At 44.8% G+C, this 21,700-nt stretch overlaps 1 protein-coding gene across 1 annotated transcript; it reads right to left on the minus strand.

Annotated features, from left to right (window-relative positions):
• Positions 1-1,333: 1,333 nt before the first annotated feature.
• Positions 1,334-19,195, minus strand: PDIA6 (protein disulfide isomerase family A member 6). Its single transcript, XM_053380986.1, has 13 exons — positions 18,995-19,195; positions 15,505-15,646; positions 14,033-14,090; positions 12,414-12,540; positions 11,655-11,761; positions 6,516-6,652; positions 5,778-5,892; positions 4,938-5,078; positions 4,611-4,695; positions 4,434-4,506; positions 3,730-3,888; positions 3,223-3,319; positions 1,334-1,828 (listed from the first exon to the last, which is right to left on the minus strand). The coding sequence occupies exons 1-13, from the start codon at positions 19,026-19,028 to the stop codon at positions 1,754-1,756; spliced, it is 1,350 nt and encodes a 449-aa protein (XP_053236961.1). The 5' UTR covers positions 19,029-19,195; the 3' UTR covers positions 1,334-1,753.
• Positions 19,196-21,700: the final 2,505 nt, after the last annotated feature.

Consider the following 21,700-nt stretch of genomic DNA (forward strand, 5'->3'; position numbering starts at 1 on the left):
TGTTCCCGAACAATGAAACTGATGTGGCAAGCGCCTCTCCTCCAAGCTGCTTTTTTAAGAACCCAAGTTCTGAGGGGACCGTGAGATAGGCGCCTTTTTCATGCAGGAGGATTAAATAACTGTAAGCAAGTATTCATTTGTAGTTCCCAGGCTTTGCCTGCTTTTACAGATACAGTAATTTTGCCCTCTTCCATTTTGAAAGTATTAAGATTCTGGAGCCTCTTCTGACCGTGTTAGAAAACATGCTTCACAAGGCAGTTGTGTTACAGTTGTATTTATTCTTCTTTTTTTGTAAATTAAAGTTCTGAACCAGGATTTTAAATAAAAATCAAGCGGTATCTGATGGTTAAGATGATAAAAGTACTCCTTAAATCTGTAACATTTGGAATCAGTCAAAGGTACAAACTCTTGCATGAAAGTTAATCAGTAGATCAGATTCTTAATTTTGGGGATGGGTGAGCTGTTTCAATGTAGGACTTGCAATAAATAAGATACTTAATCCCTCCACTAATCTAATGTGTGGTGAAAAGGAGAAACTTGGCTGGCAATAGATTAATAAAATACAGTGCTGGAAAATCTAATCCATTTTGACAAGTTTGGTGGAAGTAGTTTCTCTGACAAGGGCGTCCCCTCTTACAAACAAGTTCAAGATTAATCCCTAAGTCGAAGTAAATTTGTAACACATACTATAGCAACCTCAAGGTAACAATTAAGTCTGTACATAATTTAAGAGTGGCAATATTGACGTTAATAAACTTCTCAAAGGGTAATTGGCAGAAATGATACACAAAAGAGATAGCTCTCTATAGAAAGGCTGTCAAGTATTTCTTACCGGGAAGTTCTGTACTTCTTGCAGAAGGAAACATTTGTTTAATACTGGAAACTAGATTCCTTTGCACAACCCCTCTGAGGGGGGGGAAAAGCCAAACACTGTACATCAAATCAACCTGGATTACCTGGTTCTGTATCAGACAATAGGAATGCTGTATTAGGAAACCTTTTCTTCCTGTGAAATAACTGTTAAGCAGTCACTGCAGATCAGCTCCTTTTCCGTATCACCAGCATCAATGCAACATTACTCCTAGAAGATTCCAATTCCAAGTAACATCCATTAAGAGTTATGCCTGCAACAGACATTCCCCCCAGGACACCTTCAAGCAATATGGTGCTTCTGTAAACCTGTAAGGCTCCAAAAAGGTGAGATGAAACTGAAGTATCCAAAGTAAAATAGCTCCTCTGGTGCTGTTAAGCGCTTACCGCGTAATGACACCAGAAACACTGTGCTGCTTATCAGAAGATAGTGCTGCATACAACGTACAACACTGACACTGTGTGTCAAAAATATTTGTTTTATTCTTTCATTGAAACAAAGGCTGGCATAACCTAGATTTGGGAGGGGAAGAGAATTAGATCACGTTTTAAAACTAGTTAAAGTCTTGAGTCACGGTCAACCACATACCAGCTGGAGAAAAGCTAAAACAGGAGTATTTCAATGAAAGATCAGCGTCGCCCCCCCCGCAAATATCTGTTGCACAGGATACAATCAATTTTACTCGATACAAAAAAAAATTCACAGAATTTTAAAGATGGGCTTTCTTGAGAGGCACACAGTTCTCTTGCAACAGTGCTTACGGCAGCTGGCCGAGGGGGCTTCTCTCGGCAAAAAGGCCACTGGAGTATCCGTGGGATGCAAAGAGATGTTCCGTCAAACTACTGCTCAAAGTCTCTCAAGAAACAAAGTGTCTTCCTGCTCTCACAATTCGTCCTTCTGGGTATCCCAGTCATCGAGATCTACATCACTGAGATCGATATCCTCTTCGACTGGCAGCTATAAGGCAACCAAGCAGAGTGTGAATCAAGTTTACAGGTATCCAGATGCATAAACTAGTGTCTCCATGTGCTTCTTTTAACGAATTCAGAAACTGTGTGCTCGAACCATGACAGGAAGCTCAAACGCACATGGCCAACACACAAATAAGACTCTTATCTATGCCAGCCATTGTTGCAGGAGACTTCTTTGCTTTAAAACAAAGGTTTAGCTACCTTTCAGTTTGTGCACCTCGACCAACACCCTTATTAAATGTGTCCTCAAATTAGAGGATAAACTTTTGCAATTTAACTAGAGCAAGAAGAGCCAAAGTGGTGCCTTTATGGCATTGTGGGCTACAACTCCAACCATCCACTTGCCATTGGCCTGAGGCTGATGGGAGCTGTAGTCCTAAACAGCTGAACTGCACCACGTTGGCAGCCCTTGAACAGACAGCTCTCACTCCTCCACAAAGATGTATGCAGCTCATTAAAACTTTGATATTGAAAGGTGGTTCAGGCGTCCTGTGAACTTGCTTCGCGCTCAATGCCATCAGCAAGTAGAAAACGCTAACCAGAGACATTTATAAACTGAAGTTAGCAGGTATATATTAAGAGAGTACTCTTTTATTTAGCACAGTGGTTTGTTGCAAGAGTTTTGTTAATAGAGCATCACACGCAGGGAAGTTGCCAAAACCATCTATAGCAGTATATGATTGGAATGTAAGACCATAAAACGGGCGGAAAGCTTTAAAAGAGAACTGCAATCAAAGAAATATGAGAGAGACTGACTACAAGTGGAAAAAAGAGGTTTTCTGATGAGCTAAACAGCAGGAGAGACATGGCAATACTATAGACCAGGCATGTCCAACAGGTCGATCGCTAGAGTGATCGCCTGTGTGGTCCTCACCGATCCTCAAAAAGGGCATCCCTCCCCTAAAAAAGCTCAACAATTCCTGGCAATGACAATGGGTAGATCACAGCCAGGTTTTTTTATATACTGGGAGTAGATTGCAGTCTCTTGGAAGTTGGATGTGCCTGCTATAGATGAATAATGAGAATTGGGATTTTAGCAGTCTATGACAGACACTGTAGTACTCCTTCAGATGTTGTGGACAACAACTCCCATCAGCTGCAGACAGCATGGTCAATGGTGACAGATGGCTCGAGTTGTAGTCTGGCAACATATGGGGGGGGGCACCAGGTTGGCTATCCATAGTCTACGTGAAGACAGAACAGATATTTACAATGCTATTAAATCTGATCTGGTAACGGGCAGCCTGGGGGAAGACACCCCAGAACGCCCCATCCAAAATCACAAGCTATGGAGTGGATTGCAAAAGAGTACAGTTTATCCCCAAACAAGCACTAAAACAAAATGCTCTGATGTGCACAGTTCAAGAAGGCACTTCTTACCTCGCCATCTTTGCCGTCCCATGGCTCTACTGTGTTAACTTTTGGGAAAGCCCCTCCACCTACAGGTGCTGTGGACCCTCGACCAACGGAGAGTTCCCTAAAAGGAGAAGGTTCCGTCATGTTTAGAATTTGCTTTTGTTTTTTTGAGTGGGTGAAAAAATACCAAACCATTAGCAAGTCTGAGATGGCATAATTGTTTTCCACCACCCAGTGGGCAATATATGGTCTCCTCGTTTCATTTGCTGCACCTAAAAAACGGTTACCTAACACGCTCAGAAGGTTTACGCAAAACCAAGCACACGTAACCTTTAAAGGGTTGATGTAAAAATTAGCTCCGATATAATGGGAAAATAAAAGCAACCCTAAGAATGATTTTCAAGTCCAGTAGCATTCTTCTACCAATGCAAAACAACAACTTGCGTCCAAACCTCGAGGGGGGAAAGGCATATGGTTCTTGCCGTTTGGATACCATCAAATGGAGCAAAACATACGCAGATATTTCCGTACCTTAGGAACTCGTTAATTCCTTGCTCGCTGAAAGATCCTTTCAGCAGTGCAAATTTCATCTTCCGAGCGTTCACGGCTGCCATGGCTGGGTAGCCAAACCCTCCAATTCCAAAGGAGTTTTCAAGATCTGACTGAGCTCCAGCTTCCGTCCACAACCACCTGGGGGGGCAAAAAACCCCACATCACCGCCATTGTATGTGAAGGTCAGTTCACATCTGTATGCCTTAATGAAACTAGTTTTTCCTTCCTTTGCTTCGACACCTTGGTTAATGCTCGTAAAATGGAACACCAAAGCAGGACAAGGGGGAGGGAGGGAGAGAGAGAAAGCCGACTGGAGTGTGCAGTCATACAATCCACTCCTAATCCCTGATCCCCTGAACATAGGAAGCTGCCTTATCCTGAGTCAGAGCATTGCTCTATCTTGCAGTGTACTTAACTGGTAGCCAGTTCTGCAGGATTTCAGGGAGGGAACTCTCCCGACTCTTAACTGGAGATGTCAGGGATTGAACTAAGACCTTCCACATGTAAGGCAAATACACTATCACTGAGCTATTGCCCTTCCCATATGTTACATTCATAATAATAGCTGCCTTTGCATGTCTGAATGGGGCACGTTCTTTTGCAGGATACAAATGACCCGTCCACTAAAAAAGTAACAGGTCTGGCAGCATTTCTTTCCGTCTATGCGTTTTGATGTGACTTACCCCCACATCTTCTTTTTGTATTTATCTGCCAATTTCAGCATGACTTCCAGGTAGGAGTTTCTACCTGCGGCTCCTGTTATGACAAGACAGGGAAGGGCAAAAGTGTTTGAGGCACTTATTACAAACACGATTTCGGGGGGGGGGAGAGACAGCAAGCGTTTTCTCGCTTTTATTTACCTGTGTCAAGAATATGGGGCAAGACGGAAATGATGCACAGCTGGTGAGCATCGCAAGTTTGTTTCAGAACATCTTCATTGATGATCTGAGAGAGAGAGAGAAACACACACATGCCTCATCACCCATGAAATTACTAATGGTTAAAGCAGGCGTGGGGAAACCTGTGTCACAAGCCTAATCTGGCCAAGCACACTTCTTTATCTAGCTCCATCACTCTCCCCAAGACATGCTCCCTTGTCCCATCCCATTCTACAATGAGTTGGCCATGCAGATGAGATCTACATGGCTCGTTTGCTACATTTCATCAGATTATCAGGACAAGAATACCTCCAGGAGTTCAGGTGGTGGAGCATTATCTGAGAACAGGTCTAGAGCGCGAGCAACAATATCCGATTTTGTCCTTCCACCTTCGTAATCGACGGGCTCTTCTCCCTTCTGGAAGACCTTTATTGTCGGGAACCCACGGATCTGGGAGGTTTCAAATGGTAACAAATCAGAGCCACAAACCTGACAAAGCAGCAATAGCCACTGGGAGGCTACACACTTTCTACATAAAGCTGCTTCCCTACATAGCAGGAGCAACGTCCGAGCACATATAGGTAAAGGTAAAGGGACCCCTGACCATTAGGTCCAGTTGTGGCAGACTCTGGGGTTGCGGCGCTCATCTCGCTTTATTGGCCGAGGGAGCCGGCATACAGCTTCCGGGTCATGTAGCCAGCATGACTAAGTCGCTTCTGGCGAACCAGAGCAGCACACAGAAACGCCGTTTACCTTCCCGCCGGAGTGGTACCTATTTATCTGCTTGCACTTTGATGTGCTTTCGAACTGCTAGGTTGGCAGGAGCAGGGAACGAGCAACAGGAGCTCACCCCGCCGCGGGGATTCGAACCGCCGACCTTCCGATCGGCAAGTCTTAGGCCCTGTGGTTTAACCCACAGCGCCACCCACGCCCCCCCCCGAGCACATATATCTGCATTTAAAAAATAATACTAATTCATGGGATGTAAAAAACTGGCTGTGCTCTCACTGCTTGTTTTAAAACGCAGTACATTAACTCGCAGAAGCAAAGTGCTTATCAATAAAGTATCTTTTAAACTCCCCTGCAAAACCCTAATCGAGACAACTTTCACGTATTTTGAGGAAAAGAACACTGCTCTGTTCAACTCACCCCATATCGGCTTGCTAACATCTGGTTCACTGTAGCATCTACAGCAGCCAATTTCACTTTCCCCTTTGTCTGCTCCTTCACTTCTGTTGCAGCTGCTGCCCATTCTGGCTCTAAACTGTGGGAAGAAAGGTGGGGTTTTTGCGTGTTTCTTCCTTTTATTTTATTTTAAAGATCACTACTAATTAGCAGCGGCATCCAAAATCTTATTATTTTAAAGCACCTTTTGTCACAACTGCAAAAAGAGTGTGATTAAACCAGGGGTAAAAGCAAGGGGGGTCCCCTCAGGAGGTTGTCAGACTCCACCTCTACCACGAGTCCCAGCCAGCATGGCCAACGGTCAGGAATGAGGAAGGGTTGTAGTTCATAAATGTCTAAGGGCCACAGGTTCCCCACCCCTGCTCTGTAAGCTATGAGCTTTCCAGACTTGTTTGTGGAGAACATGAGGTTAACTGGCACCAAGGGGACCGCACTGAAATCAAGAGAGAAAACCCCAGCATAAGGGAAGCAGAAGATGTTCATCATTTTCAGCTGTCACAAGCTGAAGAGCAATTTAGGCTGCAATCCTTTACACTGTCCATGCGTTCAGTTCCACTGCAGTGAGGTTCACTTCTGAGCAGATATGATACATAGGATTGTCCTTACACCGAAGTACTGAATAAACATTTCAGGCACCCGCCGAGAAATTTTGAGTCGTACTTTGCACCTGTAGCAAGTAAACGATGCCTTCAATCCACTTACTTTTTGCAATGCCCGCACCAAGGAGCATAAAACTCCACCAGCCAGACATCTTCGCTGTTCAAGACGTTCTTATCGAAGGTGTCGTCCGTCAGGTCAATCACATCCTTTTTGCCCGAGCCACCGCTTTCCCGGCTGCTCTGTAGTTCAAAACACAAAAGGACTCAAATTTAGTTTGAACGCCTTTGCCGCAGTCTAGCAGTAGTCACTCCACATGGGCACATGGGAGTTGCAATTGCAAGCTACAAGTCTGTGGAGCGCTCTCTGCATGTGTCTATGCCAGGGCAGCCAATGTGGGGCCTTCCAAGTGTTGCTGAACTACAGCTCCCATCATCCTCCGCCACTGATTAAGCTGGCCGGGGCTGATGGGAGCTGTAATCTTAACATCATCTGGCAGGCGCCATGTTCGCTAACCTTGGTCTATACAGTGGTACCTCGGGTTAAGTACTTAATTCGTTCCGGAGGTCCGTACTTAACCTGAAACTGTTCTTAAGCTGAAGCACCACTTTAGCTAATGGGGCCTCCTGCTGCTGCTGCGCCGCGGGAGCACGATTTCTGTTTTCATCCTGAGGTAAAGTTCTTAACCTGAAGCCCTATTTCTGGGTTAGCGGAGTCTGTAACCTGAAGCATATGTAACCCGAGGTACCACTGTACTCTATGGCAGACACGTCCAACGCGTAGATAGTGAGATGGATTTTGGTCGATCGCACTATGGTGGTATTTTGTGTGTGTGTCCTCTTTCCTCCTCAGAAAGAGAACTTTTGCCTCCCTCCCCCCCCAACTTAAAGTCTCTCATTGGCTCTTAGTCCCGGCACTGCCATCCCCGCTCATATTCCCCATTAGTTGGCAGCCGTGCCAAGCTATGCAGCCTTCCTTTAATTTGCTACCATCCCCACTGGAGGAGCTCCGGCTCACAGGAAAACAAATCGGCTTTGTTCCTGGCGTATTGGTCTTCGATGTCTGTCGATCAAGCGCCACTGATGCTTATCACTGGAGAATATATGTATGGTTAAGGCTGACCTGCTTTAATAACTTGCGTTTTATTTCTCCGGGCTGACTGCCAGGGTGACCAAGCGCTGCCAATGATTGGCTGAAAATGAGCCTCTTCTAGCCGCCTAGCAGGTTAGGTTGCGAGGCCTCCACCCTCCTACTTTTCTACGCTTATTTATTTATTTATTTAACTTGAATGACCTTGGAGGGGTGAGAGAAGGGAACGCTTCCTGAAGTCTAATGCCCAATAGCAGATCGGCCACAGAAGGAGTCGAGAGAGGCATCGACCAATGGCACTGGAGTACAGTTAGCACTCTGACAGCCAATCAAATTCTGCAGCGTTAATCACTGTCTGGATTTGGCAAGGAACTGGGTTGTACCATTCACAGATAAGGGGGTTCTAGGCAGCGGGAGCAGTGGACTGTTCCATTCTCAAATTAAGGGGAATGAATTTAAGCACAAGCGGGGGAAAAAGATCTCGCAGAAGCGAATAAAGTATGGAAAAGCTGAATTGGTTTTCCTTCTTGTCTGGGTGTTGGGTAGCTCAAAGGCTGTCACACTTTCCAAAGCAGGTAGCATTCTGTCTCGCTGAGTTAAGACGATAAAGCTATATACACCATTATTATCATCACCAGTATTACTATTAATAATGATTTGCTAGACGCTGACTGCAAACAGGTCTCTTAAGAAATTTACGAGAGATGAAAAACCATAAACAGCAATTGCTTGGCTTGGGAACCAATACATGCCATTCTCATTTCCGAAACCTGGAAAGGGAAGATGTGATTCCTTGCGCTTTAAACATGAGCCGTAGTTTCTTGTTACCGTCTTTGCACAGTCATAGTTTTTAAATCAATTATTTCAGAAGGCCTAGGCCCTATTGTAAAAAAAATAAGTGCCCAAAAATTATCATTTTCACGACGAATGGGAAATTGAGTATTCCTTTGTGATGGTGAAAGACAAGTGTTGCTGTTTAATTTGTAACGCCTCAGTGTCCTTACCAAAAAAGGGTAAGTTGGAACGCCACTATAATGCTCTCCGCTGTAGTAAATTGGCTGTTGATTTTCCACTCAAAAGTGAAATACGTAAACTTAAGCTCAAAGCACTTAAATCAAAATTAGCTGCTCAGCAACAATTACTAGCTAAATCCAGCTCACATTCTAACAATGCAACCATTTCATCCTTCAAGGTGAACAACCTGATTGCTAAAAATTGCAAACCTTTCACCGAAGGGGGTGTTTGTGAAATAGTGTTTTCTTGCAATAGCTCGTAATCTTTTTGAAGGTTTTAAATATAAAAAAGTTATCTCAGCTGCTATCCAAAATCATCGAGAAACACGGTTGTGCGGTAAATGGAAAAAAAATGTGTAAAAATATAAATGAACAGCTGTTGAAAGATGTATCCAATTGTGTTGCTTTCTTTACTCCAAGTGGATGAATCTACAGACATCAGCAACACGGCTCAGATGCTAGTTTTTATTCATATGATTTTTGAAGATTTCGGCACCAAAGAAGAACTACTTGGGATGGTTTCTTTAAGAGAAAGAACTACATGTCAGGAAATATTGAATTCTTTCTATTCCTCCATCCTTGCTGCCATCACTACTGATGAAGTAAAAGCCATGACAGGTCAGGTTAATGGATTTATTGCTTTTTGTCGACAGCATGGCGATTTCCCTGACTTCCTTGCATATCACTGTATCATTCACCAGCAAGTTCTGGCAAGCAAGAGACTGAATGCAAAGAATGTCATGGACATAGCTTTTAAATTTTAAATTCAATTCGTGGAAAATCACTTCAAAGGCAGCTTTTCAATCTCTTTCTTGAGGAAGGGCAGCCAGAAGTAATTTTACACACAGGTGGCTCAGTAGGCACAAATTTTTGCTAAGATTTCACAGTTTGTTGAAAGAAATAATATCCTTTTTGAAGGAGAGGGGAGATGAGTACGCTCAGTTAGAAGATGAAGAGTGGTTGTTTGATGTGGCTTTCCTTGCAGTTTTCACAGGTAAACTTAGTGATATGAACCTAGAAACTAAAGATAAATGCATTGGAGAGTTGATGAGCATAGTTTCATCCTACAGAACCAAATTTAAGCTAATGATGGCTGACCTTACAATCAATACCTCTGGTCACTTTTCCTAACATGCAAGACCACCTGGGGAAAAAATCCTGCCTTTGTTTTTCAAACAAAGTATGTGATCAAAATTGGTTTAGTTATTCAGGAGTTCAAAAAGAGATTTGGTGACTTCCAAAAAATTGAATCAATTGTAGAATACATGTCATTTCCATTCAAATCCGATTTGGACATTAAAAGAAACTGCAGTCACTATCAGTAAAAATTACTCATTGCGCAAACTAGCTCTTGGAAATGAGTTACTAAGTCTGAAAAATGACATTTTTCTGAAGGCCCGTGCAAGAGAAAAATAATTTTGGAGGTTTGTGCCTAGACAAAAATTTCCTAATTTGAGAAGATGCAGTGAAATTCTACACTCATGTTTTGGTTCAACTTATTTGCATGAATCTGCATTTTCATATCTAAAAATGATGAAGAGTAAGCAACGTTCCAACATGACAGATAAACACCTTAAGGATTCTCTGAAGCTGGCTCTCACTCAGGACTCACATGATATCTAATAGACGGTTAACAAAATGCAGACCCAGGCCAGGTGTCATACTAACGACGGAGGCAAGCAGGTGTTTAAAAAAATATATTGATTTATAGTATAATGAATGTTTCAGGTTTCATGGAAGCTACTATCATTTCTTATTATTTCTCTATCATGGGTAAAGATAAAGGGACCCCTGACCATTAGGTCGTCGCAGACGACTCTGGGGTTGCTGCGTTCATCTTGCTTTAATGGCCGAGGGAGCTGGCGTACAGCTTCCGGGTCATGTGGACAACATGACTAAGCCGCTTCTGGTGAACCAGAGCAGCGCATGGAAACGCCATTTACCTTCCCGCCGGAGCGGTACCTATTTATCTACTTGCACTTTGACGTGCTTTCGAACTGCTTGGTTGGCAGGAGGAGAGACCAAGCAACGGGAGCTCACCCTGTCACGGGGATTCGAACAGACGACCTTCTGATCGGCAAGTCCTAGGCTCAGTGGTTTAACCCACAGCGCCACCGCTCAGCCAAATATTATGTGTTTAAGTTGAAGAATGACAATGGGAGAGTGTGGTAGATCACTGCCAGTTTTTTATACTGGGTTAGTAGATCGCAGCCTACTTGGACATGCCTGCCCTATGGCATCTTTACTATTTAATTGATTTACAAACCTGCTTTCGTTCCTGTGTATTTTAACTAGATTTATATGGCCACCCAACAGAACGTATTCTCTAGGCGGCTCACTTAAGACAAAAACAGCAGTATCAGAATTGTAGAAAGCGGCACAAAATGGTTCTTTTTGATAGAAAAAAATAAAAATAAATGGATGCAAAATAAAACAAAAACAACATAAACGATAAGCATAGGTTAGTGGTAGCCAATGTGGTGCCTCTCCACCCCCCCTCCCGGCCAGAGTGGCCGATGGTCAGGGGTGATGGGGAGCTGTGGTCCACCAACATCTGGTGGGTACGATTTTGGCCACCTGGCCCAGGTGAATAACTAGTTTTGGAAAGTCCATAAAGATGACAACTGATGGGACTTTTTACCGTGCAAGCCTTGAATGGGCGGTGCCACTAAGATCCAGAAGCATTTCAATTCCATTCCCCCCCCCCGCTATTTCATTCTTTGCCAGCCATCGATCCCAAAACACACTTTTATTTCCCCCACTTAACCTTCTGCTGTCGCTACTTCCCACCAAACTGTATTTTGATACTTACACAATGTGCCACAAATACTTCATAGGAAAAGACCAATCCTGCTAGTTACTCTTCAACGTGCATTAAGTTTGCCACGTGTGATTATGTTCTAGTTTTAAATGGGCAAACACAATGCACTGCTTTGCACTTTACAACAGCTTACCTTCCCAGACTTTTTTAAAAAAAATTCTTTTTAAACCTGTAATTAAAATCCTTATACACCATGCATTTTTTTTTTTTAATGCAGACCAATCCCCACCAAACTGCTCTCCAATTATATCTTGATGGATGTGCCTAGAAAACACATTCACGAAAGGAAACAATCTGTTGCTTCTTTCTGCCTGGACGTACCTGTTTTCCATAGCTTTGGCCACCTCCTCTGCCACTAAGACGATCTTTCACCATTGACCGGAGGGCACTTAAAGCAGCATCAACGATAGCGTCGCTTGTCCTGCCCCCTAAGAACGTAAGAGAAAGACGGCAGGAATGTTTAGACTGGCTCCATGTCAGATTCTGTCAGCACTGTTTTGTGATGCGATGGAGCCTTCCAACAGTCACCAAGAAGGCAGTAAAACTGCAGTGCTGCACTGGGAGAAAGCACAGATGCCAGAAGGAATGAGTCACAGATGAGATACAGTGGAACATCCTGCCTCCTTGCAAGTAGGCTTGAAAACAGCCTTCTCTCAAGCCCAGTTACAATAAAGGAGGGTCAAAAGAACACAGTTGGGGAGGGAACAGCTACCCCTTCCTCTCTCAGCTGTGACTCCCTAACCACCACACCCACTTCTGGCGATTTTAGTACAAGAAAATGAGAAGGTGTGATGATTACCTTTACAATACATGGCCTGATTAGTTAGGAAACGAGGGGGCTAGAAGAAGTTTCATTTAATATGCTCATCAGTGAATCAGTGTTTCCCAAACTTGGGTCTCCAGCTGGGGTTGTTGTTTTTTTTGAACTACAATTCCCATCATCCCTGTCCACTGGCCCTGCTAACTGGGGTGATGGGAGTTGTAGTCCAAAAACAGCTGGAGACCCAAGTTTGGGAAACACCGAGTTAAGTGTATAAGACTCAACAATCCTAGTAAAAACCACCACTTTTACAGAAGTACCTTGGTAATCTTCTGGTCTGTTCTTGTTGGCACCAAATATCTTGATAGTGGGGAATCCTCTGACACCATACTGACCACCTAGGGAATTATGTTTATCTGCATCCACCGCCCCAACCTTCACAATACCCTGCAAGAAAGAGACTTTCAGATGAGGTAGGATTGATCCATTTGAGAATGAAAACGAAGCACCACCTTTAAAATGGGGTTGAGAGGGGTTAATAGGGTTCTATGTAGGATGTCACACGTTAAATTTTGCCCAGATGAATGTGGTAAGTCAAAGAATCTGCTCATGAACACACAGTATGTGCTTGGCTTGAACATTAATAAAGCTGATTTCAATAAAGGGCTATTTCTAGTTCATAAGAGAGTAACTTTTACCAAGTTCCAAAAATGAGAATTAGAGCTGTATGAAACTTATTCTCCATGTAAATGTAATCAGAGGAATGATGAATTGATGGGGTCAGTCTTGAATTTTAGTAGGCGTTAACCATCCTGATCACAGGATAACATGATGGAGAAGATCTAGAACAGGCTTCCTCAAACTCGGCCCTCCAGATATTTTGAGACTACAATTCCCATCATCCCTGACCACTGGTCCTGCTAGCTAGGGAACATGGGAGTTGTAAGCTAAAAACATCTGGAGGCCGAGTTTGAGGAAGCCTCATCTAAAATAATATAGGTATTGCTACAATGATGCAGTTAAGGTAAGAAGAATTTAAGATGAAATAAAAGTACAGTGGTACCTCTGGTTGCGAACGGGATCCGTTCCGGAGGCCCGTTCGCAACATGAAAAGAGCGCAGCCTGCAGTGTTGCGTCTGTGCACGCGTGGGTTGCGATTTGCTGCTTCTGCACATGATGTCATTTTGCGCTTCTGCGCATGCACAAGCAGCAAAACCCAGAAGTAACCCTTTCCGGTACTTCCGGGTCGCCGTGGGACGTAACCTGAAAGAACGTAGCATGAAGCGGACGTAACATGAGGCATGACTGTACTGCTTAGAAGCATACAGTCTTGGGGGTGGCCCGCTTCAGACAATGTAACAACTCTAAGGAATTATGGTTTATTGTAGCAAGAACAAGCAACAAGCTAAAGCACTCCCTTCGCTTCTCCTTGCACACCCAGCAGCAAAGGGGACTTCCTAGTTTTGCTGTGCTGCATCTGACTCGGGAAACTGTGGTTTGAATGCTCCCTTACAAACCAGGGAGCTCTCCTGTGTGAAACGGGACATCGCACACGCCACTTTTGCAATCGCAAAACTGTCAAGTTAAGGCTCCAGAGTGTTTAAAATGAAGATTGCAAAGCAATACGCTTGTTCAAAGCAAATAAGAAACGCGTGTTACAAAAGGCAGCCAACAACAGCCACCTTCCAAAGACCAAGAGAGAAAAAGGCCACAGCAGCGCCATAGGGCATGTGCTTTGCCAGGTCCACGCCCTGGCAGGGCTGCAAACACTCCTGTCCAAAACCCTGGAGAGTAGCTGCCAGTCAACACAGACTGGCCTCTCCCAATCTCCAAATGCCTTGGACTACATCATCCCATGCTAGCATGACCAATGGAATCAGGGACAATGCCACCAGGTTACAGAAGGCTGAGCTAGAAATGTCATGTTGTGGTTACTCACTTTCAGTGCTGTTGCAGCTTTCTTCCATTCAGGTGTCAGTCTTTGGCAGTGGCCACACCTTAAAGGGGAAGAAGAAAACACACACACAGAGAGAGATTCAAGAACTCTTTTGAACCAAAGGTGCACAGGAATCCAGCCACTTAGAATATTTTGCAGGAATAGGGAACGCAAAGAACATTCATTGAATTTCAAGCAACACCACGGGTTTCCATTTGTTTTATAGTTTGGTATCAGTGCGTCCATGGCAAGTGGAGACACGGAGCGTGGGTGCAGCAGGAGCTGATAGGATGGTTTTTGTGTCTGTCTTTAGTGTTGATAAAAGGGGGGGGGGGAGAGCAAACAAAACAACAGAGGCAGCTGGGATGAGGAGAGATGGCAGCAGGGCCAGCTCTATGAAAAGCAGCCAGTTGAAGGGGATGCCAAGCCAAGCCAGATAGTAAGGAGGGGCAAGAATGATGAGGCTTGATGGCTACAGAAAGAGAGATAGAAAGAGAGAGAATGAAACCCAGCCTCCGTCTGGCCTCACTATTCTAGTCAGCATGACCTTGACAGAAAGAGACAACAGAACCAGTTTAAACCAGCTGTACTCAGCTTCTCAGAAGGAATAACCCAAACATCAGTAACCTTCTGCTTGCTTCTTTCACACATAGAACGTTGTGGAATGCGGAAGCAAGTTTGCTGTAGCACTGCGTGTGATAGTCAGCGTTTTTATTCTCCCCCCCCCATAAAATGCTCAAGCTCAACAAGTCTTGCCCCCCCCCAAAGCTCAACAACTCTGGCCAACGCCCCTGCCTAAAAAATGCACTCTCCTCCCTCCAATGACAATGGGTAGATCACTGCCAATTATTTTATACTGGGAGTAGATCGCAGTCTCTTGGGAGTTGGACGTGCCTGGGCTAGAATGACCAGAACCCTCCCTGCCATGATGGAGAATGCAGATCAAACCCTCCTGGCTCATCAGGTGAGTGAGGAAGAGGCAATGCAGGGATCAGCTGAGGAAGGGGGTGCTCTGTGCTTTATGTGTGGGTGATGTCATGTATTCATGGGGTGCCCCACCCATTGCGAATATGCAGCCTCCAGAGGAGTGGCTAAGGGTGACTGTAGCTGTCATTCTCGGAGGAGGGGAAACCAACTGTTGACCTATACATATGCTCAACATTTGTGGAGGAAACTCTAAACAGACAAGGTCCCCTTACACCAACTCTCACTTGTTACTGGTGTGCAACTGGCCACTGAGGGAACGTGGGCAGCAAGAAAATGAAGACTGAAAGTTGCAGCCCTGCTCCTCACTCACACATAAGATCTTGATGCCCTTCAGACATTTTGGACTACAACTCCCATCGGCTGTCTGAGGCTGATGGGAGTTGTGGTCCAAAACATTTCAAGAGCACCAAGCTAGTGAAGGTTGGTGCAGACAGAACACACCCCAACAATAATTGTTCGCCAGAAGATGTGGCTCGATCGTTACTCACCATGGTGCATAGAACTCTACGAGCCACAAACTGTCGCTGTGGATGACCTCTTTGTGGAAGTTTGTAGGTGTCAGCTCTATAACATCGTCGCTGGGAGAATATAAGCCGTTGACAGCAAGGAAGAATGAGCAGCTTACCATTCCTAAAATGCAAAATTTGAAGAAAAGTCAATATCCTTTCAGAGAGACGAGCATCACCGTTGCTGCTTTTATGGCAAAGAGAACTCATGCGTGTTAAAGCAAGGGGGGAAAGTGACGCCAGAGAGCACCACCAATCCCGACAGGAGAAGAATTGTTATTAGGCTAAGTGACACACCCATGCCCCGCCTTTGCCATTAATTTGGTGCTGCCTCTCTCTTCACACAACCACAGTCACCAGAGCTCAAAGCACAAGGGGGGCTTCCAACTAGTTTGTGTCACGTACATTGTGTGCCCTTTTACAGGTTAGCAGGTCTTGTACGCGGCCTGACAACACATCATTCTATAGTTGGTGCTGTACAGAGATAATTCTCCTGGTGGCTTATTCTTTCATGGAGTCTAAGTCAGGGTTCTGTAAAGACAGGATTCACTCCAGCTCAGGCTGCAATCCTCTTAAGACACAACAGACATGCACAGATGTGTGTTGTATCTCAAGCTTCTTGGAACTCAAGGCACCAAGAACTTCTGCTTCCAGTGTTGACTGCACCAACCGGCACAATTTATCACACCACATATCATTTCACCAGTATGCATTTGCAGTGGCTTTATTCCAATAAATACGGCTGTTAATTCAACTGTAGTTCATTACTAGAATAATATGCCTAACATGTCCTCCTGCCTTTCTTTTTTTTTTAAAAAAAAGGACAGCAATAAAACTACCTCTGGCTTAAGCAATAAAACTGCTAGCCCTTTTGCAAAGCTAAGCAGGGTCTTAAATTGGATGGGGTTTCAAATTGGATGGGGAACCATGTGTTGAGATTCCTGTATGGCAAGGAATCATCCCTTAGGGGTCCCTTCCAACTCTACAATTCTATGTTCAGCACCACATCCCTTTTGAAAAATCCAGTCTTTAGTAGGTATGTATTATTAGAGCCCAGGCTAATTGTTTGCAGCCCAATAATCCTGCTTATCAGGGACACGGGTGGCGCTGTGGGTAAAAGCCTCAGTGCCTAGGGCTTGCCGATCGAAAGGTCGGCGGTTCGAATCCCCGCGGCGGGGTGCGCTCCCATTGCCCGGTCCCAGCGCCTGCCAACCTAGCAGTTCGAAAGCACCCCCGGGTGCAAGTAGATAAATAGGGACCGCTTTCTAGCGGGAAGGTAAACGGCGTTTCCGTGTGCGGCTCTGGCTCGCCAGAGCAGCGATGTCACGCTGGCCACGTGACCCGGAAGTGTCTTCGGACAGCGCTGGCCCCCGGCCTCTTGAGTGAGATGGGTGCACAACCCCAGAGTCTGGCAAGACTGGCCCGTACGGGCAGGGGTACCTTTACCTTTACCTTTTAATCCTGCTTATCAGCAGTTGTAGTTGGCCCCATGAGCACGATTCCAGGATAAAACAGTTAATGGGTTTCACATGAGTGAGCTACATGGATGAATCATTCCAACATATACCAACCAACAGGTTATTTTATGAAGACCTAAAAGAACTTTGCCTGCTAGCATTAATCGCTTCCAAAAACTGAGTCCAGAAGAAAACAGTGGGGTGTGGGTGTGTTTAAACATGTAGCTGTTATCCACAGCAAAGCAGACTGACCATCCTTGTTCTCTCTATTCTTAACTAACAAAGGGTCTGTTTTAACATGTGAAAGGAGATGCCTTTGCAAAAGCAGGTAGCATCAAGCCATTTCCACCTCACCCCCCCCCCTTTTAACAAGATCTCATCACAGAAAATTGGAATGTCTGTTCTATGTGTTGCATTTTAGGAGTATTTGCCTAGCTTGGCATAACTAAGAGGGATGACCAAACTGGATAGGCTGACGACTTGAGATGACACACCTTCCACCTCATAACCTTTATGTTTGCTTAGGAGTAGGAAGACTACTTGCACTGTGCTAACTATGAATGTATACTCAAGAGCAGAGGTAGGCAACCTAAGGCTCAGGGGCCGGATCCGGCCCACGGACGGTCCAGGAATCAACATGTTTTTACATGAGTAGAATTGTCCTTTTATTTAAAATGCATCTCTGGGTTGTTTGTGGGGCCTGCCTGGTGTTTTGACATGAGTAGAATGTGTGCTTTTATTTAAAATGCATCTCTGGGTTGTTTGTGGGGCATAGGAATTCATTAATTTCCCCCCCCCCCAAAAAAAATAGTCCGGCCCACAACATGGTCTGAGGGACAGTGGACTGGCCCACAGCTGAGAAAGGTTGCTGCTGAATAATGTCACAGGGGTTGAGAGGACTTATATCAAAATAAGAAAGTGCAAGCAGGACCAAAGCAACAATTATGTGGTGTGAGTCTTGTCTACTGGCTAGAGCACCCTTTCTCAACCATCTGGGTCCCCGGATGTTGTTGGACTACAGTTCCCATCATCCCTGACCCCCCCACTAGCTAGCAATGATGGGAGTTGTAGTTCAACATCTGGGGATCCAAGGTTGAGAAAGGCTGGGCTGGAGTATTGACTGTGGCCTAGGGAGGCCAAGGTTGAAAACCCTGTTCAGCCATGAAGCTTGCTCTAGACCACCCACCAGCCAAAGCTACCTCACAGGGTTGTTGCAAGAATGAACACGTATGGGGAGAAAACATGTACGCAACCCTGAGAGCTCCTGGGAGGAAGGGTGGGACAAAAAAATGCATATAATAAATACACTCATGATCTTTCGCAGCAAAGCCCTAAATCAGGCATCCCCAAACTCCGCCCTCCACGTGTTTTGGGAGTACAATTCCCACCACCCCTGACCACTGGTCCTGTTAGCTAGGGATGATGGGAGTTGTAGTCCCAAAACACCTGGAGGGCTGAGTTTGAGGATGCCTGCGCTAGACGGAACATTGGTTTGACTCTGTATTAGGCAGCTTCCTAGGTTCCTGCTCTAAGGAAACCCCCAACCAGCAGCAAAAACTGAGAAAGATGCAACGTCTCTCTTCTTCTAAAAGGATACTTGAGCTTTATTTTAAAACGTAGTTCAAAAGAAAGCAATTTGGCGCACCCACTCCCATGATCTAAAATACTGAACACTTCCATGATCTAAGATATTGATCACTCCCATGATCCAAAATATTGATCACTCCCACGACCCAAAATATTGATCACTCCCACGATCCAAAATATTGATCACTCCCATGATCCAAAATATTGATTCTGGACACGGTATAGAAACCACGACCCGTTTTCAGCCTGGACAATAGAACTGGCTTCTTCCACCCACCCCAAACCACAGCCGCCCAACAGGCCTGGGCTTCCCCCATATCCTATTAATAAGCTTGCAAATACCCCCACCCTCCCCGACCTTGCAATTAATTAAAGCCCCGGCACCTCTTTCCTCTCCTCCTCCCCCACCACCCACGCGCGCCCCTTACCAAGCAGAAACCGCCTCACGCCGAACGCGCCCATGTTGCACTCTTAACAAGCTCCTGCGCTCTCTCTCCACGCTCCTGCGACTTCCCCTCCGGTTAAGGGCACCCAAAGCTTCGCCGATTCCAGCCGTGGCCGCCGCTCATTGGCGCTCCCGACGTTCCCTCTTTTGCATAGCCAATGGGAATCGGACGGATCAACGCCGCCGAGAGAAGGTTCGGCAGGGAGGAGCTAACTCCGTTCGGGAGAAAGAAAAGAAGAGCCGCGAGGGGGAGGAGCCGGCGCGAAGATCCGCTTCCTCTAAGCCATAGAGATAAGGAAAGGAGGCAGGCGCCCGTCGCCACCTGCAAGTGCAGGGTTCTTTTCAATGGTGGTGGTGGGGTCCCCCCTACGCTGTGGGTTTCTGGATCCCGCGACAGCCCCTATCTACATCACTGCTGGCATCAGTATGTTAAGGACGCCTCCTTGGTCTGTTTTTGTTTGGGGTCGGCTTCAAGTGCAGCTGCAAGATCTCTTAATCATGAGGCTAAATCCCATTATAGTGGTAGTTACAGGTAGGTAGCCGTGTTGGTCTGCCGTAGTCGAAACAAAATGAAAAGATTCCTTCCAGTAGCACCTTAGAGACCAACTAAGTTTGCTATTGGTATGAGCTTTTGTGTGCATGCACACGTATCTGAAGAAGTGTGCAAGCACATGAAAGCTCATACCAATAACAAACTTAGTTGGTCTCTAAGGTGCTACTGGAAGGAATTTTTTTATTTTGTTTCCATTATAGTGGAAATCTCCTTTTCCAGATGAGGTCACACTCCCCTTAGGAAGGAGCCTTACGTTTTGAGCATCGGGTGGCAGTGGTGCATTTTCACAGTACTTGTCACATTTGCACCAGATACTGGCTTCCTCGCCTCAAAGAAGCATGGGAACTTTCAAAGTGTGAGATGGGCCTGGGTCTTATATACCTTAGGTGCCTTAATACATATACAGTGGTACCTTGGGTTAAGTACTTAATTCGTTCCGAAGGTCCGTTCTTAACCTGAAACTATTCTTAATCTGAGGTACCACTTTAGCTAATGGAGCCTCCTGCTGCAGCCGCGTCGCCGGAGCACAATTTCTGTTCTCATCCTGAAGCAAAGTTCTTAACCCGAGGTATTATTTCTGGGTTAGCGAAGTCTGTAACCTGAAGCGTATGTAACCCGAGGTACCACTGTACTGTACAGGGTGTTCGAAAAGTATTACACCTTTGGAAAATGTACTACATATGGTAGGTGTATAGTTCCTTTTTGAACACCTTGTTTATCTTCTAACACCTTATGACGTTCCAGTGGGGCTCTCTGCTTGTGGTTCTGTTTGCTCAGCCCAGATCTCAAGCAATACACACCAAAGCCTTTTCAGTGGTGGCTCCTTCTGTCTTGAACTTACTTTCTAGGGCACTCCGCAAATATTCCTTCCTTATATGCCTTCCATCGCATGGGCGTAACCAGGATTTTTGTTAGGGGGGGCAGCATTTTGTTGGGGGGGGGAAAGAACTTTTGTTAGGGGGCAGAATCGATGTGATTGGTCAGTTAGTTAAGTATTTCTATCGTTTTACTTGATCAGGGGGCAGCTGCCCCCCCCGGCTATGCCCATGTTCCATCGTAATCCTATATACTTCTTACAGAGGCATTCGTTACCTGATGGCATCTTACTTGATGGATTCCTAGTTTTTTCTTCAGATCTATTAAACATGTTTTATGTTTACATTTTAGGGTTTTTTCAGTTTTCTTTTAATTCTGTTTTCTCTGTATGTTGCTTTGAGCACAGTTTCTATGGGAAAGCAATAGATAAACTTAATCAATGGGTGGTTTCCAAGCCTAGCATTGAAATGGCACTGAACTGGGCTTTAATTTTGCAAATGTACAATGAGCCTTACTTTATTTTTAGTTGCAGTGTTACAGCACTAAACAAAAAATAAAACAAAAACCATGGGGTGGATAAACCTAATTATTTGTTTTTAATGTATGCAATTGCAAAAGCTAAATGCATCCCAGCATTCAGTGTGCTCTGCAGCAGAAATACGTATTTTGCCTGAATTGACACGTCATCCCTAACAGATTTGCTTCTGTACTAGAGGGAAAAGGTAATTGCTCTTTGGTTGCAAGTGGTGGGTGGGCAGTTCAAAAGCTGCAGCCCTGGAGCAGCAAACAAAGAACACCAAAAGAGTAGGAACTGGTTCTTCGCATTTCTCCTGTAAAACTGCCAGAATTGAAGGTGATTGAGAGGTCAGATCAAGTCTTAACAATTTATAAACAACAGGTGGCAGTCCCGATTCCCATAAATACTATTCTAAAGCATTTGAACCACATGAAACGATCAAGTCAAACATTTGTTCCATTAAGCTTGTCTGCTCTGACCATGGCTTGGATGGCACATAATGCTAAACCAGGGTTAAGATTAACCATAGTTAAACCTAAGTTGTCAGACGATCACTTGGTTTATTACATCACAGAATAGTTAAAAGTACCAGTGACAGCAGATGAATCTTAAGAGCAGTTTGTAAAATTTTTTGCTCTTCTCCACTTGTGGATCTATAGTTATTGAGTGATGATGGTTCCTTAACCATAGTTAAGGAGGAGCTTCAGGTTTTAGCATAACACTAAGCTATGGCTAACGTTAACTAAGGTTTGTAAACCAACTGTGATTCTTGGTCAACAAGTGACCATTAACCATATTTAATA

Source organism: Podarcis raffonei, chromosome 3 (genome assembly GCF_027172205.1).
Source record: "Podarcis raffonei isolate rPodRaf1 chromosome 3, rPodRaf1.pri, whole genome shotgun sequence".
NCBI lineage: Eukaryota > Metazoa > Chordata > Lepidosauria > Squamata > Lacertidae > Podarcis > Podarcis raffonei.